The sequence below is a fragment of the Ostrea edulis genome, chromosome 2, assembly GCF_947568905.1.
Source record: "Ostrea edulis chromosome 2, xbOstEdul1.1, whole genome shotgun sequence".
Classification (NCBI taxonomy): Eukaryota; Metazoa; Mollusca; class Bivalvia; order Ostreida; family Ostreidae; genus Ostrea; species Ostrea edulis.
In genome coordinates, this window is record NC_079165.1 from 20,943,284 (window position 1) to 20,954,118 (window position 10,835).

Sequence of the window (10,835 nt, forward strand, 5' to 3'; positions counted from 1 at the left end):
TTTCATATGTACAAATGATATACTATCATCCTATTTAGGTTTTATATCGCTTCCTTCAATATTCTGATTTTCCATTTTTTGTACCAAAATTGCAATGCACGTGCGCGCGCGTGCATGCACGTGTAAACAAAATGACTATCACTATGCACATCTACAAACGCTATACTATCATCCTGGAAAGTTTCATATCGATCCCTTTTGTAGTTTCTGAGAACACTACCGGACAAAAAAGTACCGGAGAAAAAGAATAATAATAATAATAATAATAATAATAATAAGAAACAGAGTAAAAACAATATGTTCCCAAACTTTGTTTGGGGAACATAATTAGAACATAATGCACTATATAAATGACAAACAGAAAGACTGCTGTATTGTAAACAGTGGTCTGATTTCTTGGACATTGTCAGGTAGTGTACATGTACAACCTAATTTCGGTAAAATGTTTTAACTTTAAATTCATAAGGCGCAAACTTCCCAGAACAGTCCCGGACCATTCAATATCTGACTGACATATTGGACAGATTTTAACTAATTACTTACTTTCACGATCTGTGTCATCACAAAACATGATCAACTAAACTAAAACCTTTTTGCGTTTTTCATGTGTTTGTACATATCAGTAACTATTAATAAATTATTACAAAAAGTCGTAACAGTGACTTCTATAAGCACGGGAAAAAGTTAAAGATCGAAAATATCAGATGAATATCGTATTTAAAAACTTTTCGATGTGTCAGATCTTTGGTCTAGGAAGGGGGGATGTCCTTCGTTTAAGTTCTTCATAAAATGATAAAGCCTGGTCAAAAGTATTATAAGTATAACACTGAACACCTACATAATTTTATGCTGATCATGTTGTAAACCAATCACAACTTTTCGGCTTGCTGGAAAAGCCCGAGGATGTGCGATTGCTTTTAGACAAAATCGTCTATAGTGACTTGGCGCTTCGTTCTGGATATTTCCATCTGGCCGATTTAAGACTAAAATCACGGATTGAAGAAACGGACAGGCATATTTTATCTATTCAAATATTATCGAAAACTATTTCTTCTGTAGGATCAAAGTCAAACATTGATAAACAATGGATTTACCCCATATTGTATTATCTTAAGTTGCCATTAAAAATAATAAAACTGGCTTAGATCCGCCAAAGTGTCTCCACCACTGTGATTTTCTGGGTAGTTTATCGAAAACGAAAGTAGGGTTTTAATTAGATTAACGATAGTTACTAATCAAGTAAAATTCCATTATAGCTTACGGACTTCACCTCACATGTGGAACAATAGTAAAGGTGCAAACATAAACTCTGGAGCAAGTGTTTCGGAGTTTATTGGCAAAATTTGTTAATTTGTAAGTATAGATACAGGAGAAACGTTCATAAGCTATTTTGACATCCTCTAGCCCTCCTAGATCCACTATATCGTTTGGGAAAATAATTTCATCTATAAATGGCAATGAAATATTGCACAAAGTTTCAAATCTATTCGGTAAGCCATATAGGAGAATTGTTCACAAGCTCTTTTACATCCTTCACCCCTCTTATATCCACTGTTATGTAACTTTTACTAAAATAATAGGACACTCATATTCCGACAATATGTATATCTATAAATGGCAATGAAGCATTGTACAAAGTTTCAAATTTATCAGATAAGCCATATAGGAGAAGTGTTTAAAACTTGAAATTTTGTACAATACTTCAATGTCGTTTGCAGATGTGCATATTGTAGGGACAGGGGAATCCAATTGCTTTCCTTAAAGTTATAGTGGATCTGATGGATGGAGGGTGTAAAATAGCTTGTGAACACTTTTCCTATGTGGCTTATCGGAGCTCATGCTTTCTCCTCCATACCATGCAGTACATTAAGGGGAGGAGGTTTGATTTGGAGCACTTCCAATTTGGGGATCTGGGGAGACATTTGTTTTTCATAAAACAAATATCTCTAGTTCCTCCTTAAATCATTACTACAAGACGCCTTTAGATATCTCAGTACCATTAGCACACTCACAAGAGCTAATTAATTCTTTTTTGAATCTGTTTTTCCTACAGAAGGGGTCTCCGTGGCCGAATGGTTAGAGCATCGCGCTCAAAATCACACGGCCTCTCACCTCTGTCGGTGCGGATTCGAATCTCGCTCGCGCCGGTAAGTGAGAAAGTTTCCCAGTTTACTTTCGGAAGGTCGGTGGTCTCTTCCCAGGTACATTGTATCTGAGTTATCTCTTCCACCAATAAAAAATGGGCGCCACCAGATAACTGAAATATTGTTGAGTGTGACGGAAAACATCAATCAATCAATCCTACAGACACCTGAACATTGTTATACCAAATTGCATAACCTTGTTAATTTATATTGTATTGATAAATTTAGAATAAGTTTGTCTCTGGACCAGTTGTACGGGCATATGAAAATAAAATCGGAAATAATTTAGATAAACCTTTATTGAAGGAAGTAGATAAACAACTGGTTGTTATGCATGTCAGCCCTGTTGCACACCACCAAAGGCTGTCCAAGAGCTTTTCACATCTGATGTCCATCCGTGAGCATCCATAACGTATACTAAATCTCCCTTCTCCAGAGCCAGGACGATGCTGCTACCAGCAGTAATATACTTTTTGTCATTGCCTTGGTTATTTGAGGCCTGTCTTCCTTTCATCTTCCCATTTACGTATAACCCTGCATGTGACACTTTACCAGGGTTACTGAGAGTGTACCAGTTGAACAGATAGATACCTTTACTTGGCGTGGTGAACTTCCCCGTCTTTGGATTGTACGCATTTCCTACGTTGGTGACGACATTGTCAAAGACCCAGACTGAACCGCCTTTGTAAATTCTGTCAGAGCCAAGCTCGGCGTGGAATGCTACAGGTATTTTCGGTTCTACAAAGTAAAATACACGAGGAAGAAAGTTAAAGGTAGCGAATGTTTGCAAAATCTTCAAGGAATTAAAAACTTTGTGAATGGTAGAAATGTATCTTTTAAAGGAATTGTATTCAATGGGCACATTGAAACCCTGTACATTGCCTTGTTCGATCATTATGTAAAGAAATTATATCGATCTTTAGACTTTGTCGACTATCATTCTTAAATATACGAATCATTATCTAAGCGATGGACTGATGACATTTGCTCAGTGATATCAATGTTGTGTAGATAATTCTGCATTTATATGATGAGAAGCTGTTGTACGTTTTGAGTGTCTAAATTATTGTATGCATTCCCGTGGGGAATTTCGGGTTAGAATAAGTCCTCAGTACCCGTTGCTTGTCGTAAAAGGCGACTAAATGGGGTGGTTCTTCGGATGAGACTTAAAAACATCGACGCTCCGTATCACATCAGGTGTGGCACGGTAAATATCCCTGCTCAAAGGCCATAAGCGCCGGGCATTGTCCTAAATTTTGCAGCTCTTCATCGACAATGATGATGTCTCCATATAAGTGAAAAACTTTCGAGAGGGACGTTAAACAACGTACAATCAATGGTATATAGTATGCAGAGAGGATACGATGAATGTGATCCAAAACACTGTTGTAACTTTGCTAAATTAGACGATGAAAACAAATTATCATGGTTTCTTAACTGTGAAAATATTGAACCAGTTTCTGCTGAATGTGAACTAGCTAGACATGCTATTTAAATATACATAACCAATTTAATTATATAGAAATAGAGGGTGAGGAATTATATGTATCTAGTATTGCTGTTTATGCGTGCAATGTGTATGTTACTTACAAACAGTTTTAATGTTTTGTAATAATCAGAACCTTGCATTATCACGTGGTATCGGTTACAACGCCGGTATTGTTATGATAATTATTAGTTTCTCCCATTCAAGCAGTATGGCAGAATTTTCCTGCTTTGCATTAGGATACACGATGGTACTACATCAGTTATCATTAAGGTCTTCCGTTTGCAACGGAAAACCTTATTGTTATTGTGAGTTTCCTCCTCTATTATTAAGGTCGTCCGTTTCTAACGGATCTTACTGTTATTGTAACTTTTTTTGTCTATTATTACTAAGGTCTTCCGTTTCCAAAGGAAGACCTTATTGTTATTGTAAGGTTTTTTCTCTAATATTTTTGAACGAAATTTTATGGGCGCGATTTCCCGGATATGCGTCTACCGATTTTTGTAAAATTTTCAGGGATGGTAGATATTTACTTGAACTCGAAACTTTTTTCCGATTTTGATTACGTCATGTATTACGTACGATATTAACTTTCAGAGAGTCACTTTGTCCTCGAGTGTTATTTAAAACTATGAAAGATATCAACTGTAAATTTTCAGCGATTGTAGAGGAGACTTGATAGATGAAACAAAGCATATTGCGATTTGTCAGTCGCAAAAGGCACCAAAGCTCACCTGGACTCGAAAATGTGCGACAAATTTTTGTGTGCAATTTTTGATACATTTTCGTTAATATCTTTTAATACGTAAATACTTTGTAAAGACATATAGCAAAAGTAGCAGGTAATGAAAAGATGCATTTGCCAATATCCAATTTTATGGGCCAGATCCTGAAACAAAGGTCTGAAAGTGGTCGAAAGTATTCTGAATATTTTAAAACCTAAAAAGAATGTGTGAAGCATTATTAAGGCAATCCCACCGTTCTAGAATTATAGGTTCAAATAAAAATGATAAAATTAGTATGTTGTGGTATTAATAATTTTTTCTATCAATTAGGACACATATACCCGTTATCAACATTAGAAAATTGCAATTTTCTTTTAACATCATTACCAAATTTTACAAAAACTGGTTATAGTGATATAAAAGTATTCACAATTTCATGAATCTGTTTCTTTAAAAAATATACAAATTGTTTGTGAAAAATACAGGAAATCTATAGCATAATGAACTTAATAAATAATTTAATGAAAACAGAGTTATTGTCCTTGGATTTAATTGTTTGAAACATATAATTGATTATTCATATATAACCTAGACGTTTGAAATATTTTATGGTTAACAAGATTTTTTACAATAACTTTTAAAAAGATTCCTACAAAATGTATGTTTCTGGCATGCATAAATCTTATCAAATCATTGACTTTGCAAAATCTTATGATGTCACAGGAGGGTGGAACTACCTTAAAGCAAAGTTCTTTGTTGTAACGATTTGCAACTGATGACTTCAGCAAAATGATCATTGATTATATAATTAGGGGTTTTAAGAGGAATAATGTATAAAAATGTCATTCTTTCTATCTCTTAAACGGAAAATATATTGTAAAGCATAATACAAATTGGTCAGAATGTAACTCTAAACAATATGCCATCTTCAAATTTTGTTTTACACCCCTTTTAAGGAATTCGAATTAAGGGGATGACCCCTAAAACTGAATATCATATATATTTTGAAAACTAAGAATACTTTGCTAAACGTTGCAAAACAACATTTGTAAATAATGACGAGACCTACTCGACAATATCAAGTGTGGGGGCCAGCCCCTCAAATAAAGGGCCGAGAGGGGTCAAACATATTTTCTAAATATCTCAAAAACTGAAAAGAATTTGATAAACATTATCAAAACAAAGTTGTTTGTCAAAATTCGTGGTAAGCAATCATCTAATGCTGGCGACGTTACAATATGAGGGAAAATTCTCGAATAGGGCGTTAAAGAAAAATTCCCCCTTAAATTTAACATACATGTAATCTTAAGTAGAATTCTATTAAATTCATCAATCTGTCTACCCCTATACATTTGCTGTTTAAATTAAATATTAATCTGATAAAGTTGATCCTAACATCAGACATAAATTGGTATATAAAAGAATGGACCGTTTTAAGTTAAAATACGATTAAATAGTGTGAATAAAACATACTTGGGCTGCAGCAGGAACTGCCATCTACCATGTGAAGAGATTTTTCCAAAGTTTTAAGTTGATCCTTTATCAACGTAATTCCTTTATCACAATCGCCATTAACAGCTGCATAGATGAAAAACAACAACCACAGAAGTTCCATGCTGTATGTACACTTCTGAAACAGACATTTCATAGATGTAAAACAACCACACAAGTCACTTACTGCTTGAACACCCCTGAACCAAACAATTCAGAGATGCACTACTTCAATAAATTAGAATTTGCTTTTAGTAGACAGGATTGTGTCGTTGAAACTAATTCGAATATTCATTATTTACAGCTGAGGACAGTACAATTCTATTCACGATGTTGCAAATAACGTTCTATTAAACTTAGAAGTATTATCATATATTTTGTATTGCTTATAGGAGTTATGAGATTGATCAGTGTTCGCTATCTTCATCTTTCATATAGATAAGAAGAAAGAATGGAGTCTTTATTGCATCTTTAAAAATTTGTTTGGATGAGACAATTAATCTTTACAGATAAAGGCTTTGAACTCTTCATTCCCAAGCTTGATTTGACAAAATTAACTACATGTGGAATAGATTATATACATGAGATTAAAAAACCCACTCAAAATTGTCTTTTGGATAGATGTCTTTAATGCTTGGATAGACTTAGTTCAGAAAGACAGCCTTCTTATAGAAAAGGCAAAAGGTGATATACCACTTTTTTTTTAAAAATCCAAACATTATGATAGGTAAAAAACATATTTCAATAAAAATCTGTTTGAGTATAACATACAATATGTAAATGATATCATACATGAAGATGGTACTTTTTATACATATGAAAAATTTTCATCCATTTATCCTTGTGTACCAATTAATTTTTTTTTTTTTTTTTTTTTTTTTTTTTTTAGAATTTATGGGTATAGTACAGGCAGTAAAAGCATGGATGAAAACAAAAAATAATGAAAGGGCTATATTTAACGTACAAAATCCCTTGATTTTACCTAATATCTATAAATTGTCATGTTATAAGAAATCAAAACATATTTATGATATATTGAACTATAACGATACTGAACCAATCTGTAAAACAAAATGGAACACTCTATTTGGACTTGAAGAAAGTGAATGGAGAACAATTTATAAGTACCATTTAAGTTAACAAAAAATTCAAAATTTCAATGGTTCCAATATAGACTTATGAATATAATTTTGGCTACAAACACTTTCCTGCATAAGATTAAGAGGAAGGATACAAAAAGTTGTACATTTTGTAAATTGGAAGAAGAAACAATGGAACATCTCTTCTGGGAATGTGTAAATGTTCAATCCTTTTTAGATACTTTGGAAACATATGTTGAAGAAAATACAAATCTACAGTTATCTATTAGAAAAAAAATTTTTTTTGCTGGGATTTCTTGATTCAAACAAATATATTCAAAACACACTTTTTCTGTGGTTAAAGTACTACATATATACAATGAGGTATACAGAAAAGACATTAAATATAGTAGTAGCGATATCTCATTTTGAAAAAGAACTGAGACCTTGAAATACACCTATAAAAATGGTGAAAAAACAAAATTTGACACAACCTGGAATGAATGGGACCTTTTATTCAATTGAAACAGCCTTTTGATATATTTATTCTCTCTCTCTCTCTCTCTCTCTCTCTCTCTCTCTCTCTCTCTCAAAACTCCCCCCCCCTGTAAATTTAAGATTGATGTATATGCCACTTGTGTTGATATTACAGAATAGAAGAAAATTATTTAAAAAAAAGAAAGAATGGAGTCTGTATTTGAAACTTTGAATTTGTTATATCGAATACACTATTGAAGAGAGGATATTTCAATTGTTATAATCTTCACAATATTAAAAACTGCAAAATGAAATATCGTTTGAAACATTACGGCACAAAATATTTCATTTGGACGATTTAGATTATTTTAGAAATGACTATTAGTATAGAATTGCTCTCTTTCTTTGTTGATGAACCATTACATCGCTTCTTGGTTTGCAGGTGTAGGCTGCAGTCGTGGGGTCGAGTGCTCTCTGGGGTATTTAGTGCCAGTTGGGCCGTTCCCCCTAGACACCTGAATGTACCTCTGGTGTGTACATAGGTCTGTGTTTGTCCTGCTTTCAGTTTTGCATTCTTCTGTTCGTTATATTCAATTTTAGGTCACCTGAGTTTACTCAGGTGACCTATTGCAATTGATTTTCGTCCGGCGCCATGCGTTGTGCTTTAACAATTGAACATTTTTAACTTCTTCATAATTACGTATACCAGTATGTAAAACTTATACGGTACCAATTTTGATGCACCAGATGCGAATTTCGACAAATAATGTCTCTTCAGTGATGCTCAACCGAAATATTTGAAATCCGAAATAACAGTAAACTTGTAGGTCCTAAGAGCTATTTTAGGGAAAAACAGAGTGCCAAAAAAGTGGAGCCAAATTCGTCTAAGGATAAGAGCTATGCACGAGGGAGATATATATTGTCTTTTATTGTTAACTAGATCAAGCTATATTAAGTGAAAATTGATTCTATTTTGAACCCATAATAGTGTGAATTCACATGATGCCGAACTCTTTCACTGATATATGCGATAAACAGGTGTCCTAAATTGATAAGAACTATTAAAATGAAAAGGCGATATATGAAAGAGTGAAGATAGTTAACATTGACTGATTTCATGAATCCTAAAACGAATACAAATTTTAGAGTGGCGCAAACATGAACCTCTAGAAGCACCAGCGATGTGATAAAGTGTCCAGAAGGAGTAAGCATCCCCACTGACCCGTAACACCAACCCTGAGCCTTATATAAGACAAATAGGATAATCCGCAGTTAAAATTAGTATGCAAATAACGGCCCAAGCTGGTACAAAATAGGCTAGAGAGCATCCCACCCAACGACAGGCTACTTCTGCAAACTAAGAAGCGATGCTCTAAAGAATACAATATTGAAAGTAAAGCAAACATGGAACCCTGGACACACCATACGTGAGATCAGGTATCTAGGAGGAGTAAGCATTTCCTGTTGAACTGTCATAAACTGTTGAAATTCCTGTGATATCAACTTATTTGTCAGTAGCCTTTCTCGGTTTAAAAATTGATTATACATAGAATATGTTCTCTTTAAAAGTGAAGATTTTTTTCTGAGAACACGTTGTGCATGCATCCAAATGTCAAATTGAAGGTCACAGCAAGACATTTTTCTGATACTGAAGCTTTAGAATAAATTCTGCCTCATAAGAACTCAACCAGGTCAGCTAATAATGGATCATAAATTCGTGTTAATGGGGAAATCAAAGAAACTATTTAAAGACCTTTAGGTGACTAATTACACTGTTTTTCTTTCTTTATTTAATGGGATGTTAAAGCTCTCAATATATGAGGATTTGTTTTTGCCGAAATGAAAAAAGAGGTGTTTTGTTCACAAATAAGTCCAAATTTCGCTGTGAAATTAGCCACCTAAATGTCACCAAAGACTTCTTAAATATTATGAATAAGAAACTCCAGCATCTTTTTAATTTCAACTTCGGAGGACTTGTGCATGCGATCAGTACGATGTTTCATAAAGTAATTGTTTTAGAATATGAATAATTCTGAGTCCCGTTTTAATTGAAAGAGTTACTGTTTATTGTGTAAAAAAAACCTAGTCTTTAATTTTTCGTGAGGAATAATGCAATCTGATTAAAATACAGATCTCTCAAATAGCGCACAGCGCAAATTGAAAATAATGGTGTAAAGTGTTTAAAGGTGTTGGTGCTGTTTACTGTTGGTGCTGTTTAAAGGTCGTTAATCAAGTTAATCCATCCCATTGATATCAAATCTGGTCTTTTGATGACCAGGACGATGGGCAGAAATAAAATTGATGCATATTTAACTTCACATTACTTTATGAAAGGATCACTGACTAATCTCGAGGGAATATCTTGCACTTGTTCGATTCAGTGGAAATTGAATTTGAAAAAAAAAATATTGGTCTTGGGTTTCTTAGATTCTCATTTGCATGGAAAAAACTGTAACTGGCCATAACGTAACTCGGTATAATATGGAATAATTATGGGGGAATATCGACATGCTTTTCATGATAATGCGTTGTCGAAACATCTAATCTTCCCATACACCGAAACATAAGTATTCTTACCATTTCAATGATGTTTTGAAATTACCACTGAGTGGAGTTTGTCGTGTGATGATATGTACCTGAAATAGAATGGCACTGTTGGTTTGGTTACAATGGCAACTGTAGACACTGTTGATTTTGTAAGTCACAATATTCAATATAAAGTGACGTAACAAACTGAGAAGATTAAATTTACTAGTACTTATTTTGTTCAATAGCAGAACTTGTAATAACGTTACATAAAATCGGTGATGGATCGGCTACTCCGAGGATGAGAATTACTGAATCAAATGAATAAAATATAATTTTCTTCACATGACTAATGAACTAATTATCGATATGAATTATAAAACATTGCATCGTGTCTTTATTCAATCCAAAGCACTTTTAACAGATTAAATGAACGAAATTCAGGATCTTTATACATGTATACACTTTTTTGAGATACGATAAATTACTACATGCAATAAAACTTTTTAATAGACTATCTTCTCGAATCAATCGGAACATTGGAATTGTAATGTAATTGTAATGGAGTATTTGAACATTAACAATAGAGTAAAACAGCTTCGACTGAATCACGTCTTTAATATTTTTCATGAGAAATGTCCAGGTTATTTGAAAAATAATTTTAGAAGAAATTGTTCATCCAGATCAACTAGATCAAGTAAGCTTAATTTCTTTTTACCAAGGGTTTAGAAAATGGAATCAGAAACTTTTAATTTTAACGGCATCAAATATTGGAATTCTCTCCCTGATAAAATAAAATGTATAAACAATAAATTTTCATTCAAATCTGCAGTTAAAAACATTTACTCAATGAAATGAAAAAAATGGCAGATAGTGACTTCTTGAATTATTGATCACATTGTCTTGT

At 33.4% G+C, this 10,835-nt stretch overlaps 1 protein-coding gene across 1 annotated transcript; it reads right to left on the reverse strand.

The window, feature by feature from the left end:
- Nucleotides 1-2,425: 2,425 nt before the first annotated feature.
- Nucleotides 2,426-10,044, reverse strand: LOC125681876 (complement C1q-like protein 3). Its single transcript, XM_048922132.2, has 3 exons — nt 9,980-10,044; nt 5,829-5,985; nt 2,426-2,882 (listed from the first exon to the last, which is right to left on the reverse strand). Exons 1-3 carry the CDS (start codon nt 9,980-9,982, stop codon nt 2,482-2,484), a joined length of 561 nt encoding a protein of 186 aa, XP_048778089.2. The 5' UTR covers nt 9,983-10,044; the 3' UTR covers nt 2,426-2,481.
- Between the last annotated feature and the right edge of the window lie 791 nt (nt 10,045-10,835).

Coding starts and splice junctions, on each gene's coding strand:
- LOC125681876 (XM_048922132.2), bottom strand. Junction 2,883..5,828: donor CAGTTCCTGCTGCAGCCCAA/GTATGTTTTATT, acceptor TTTACTTTGTAG/AACCGAAAATACCTGTAGCA.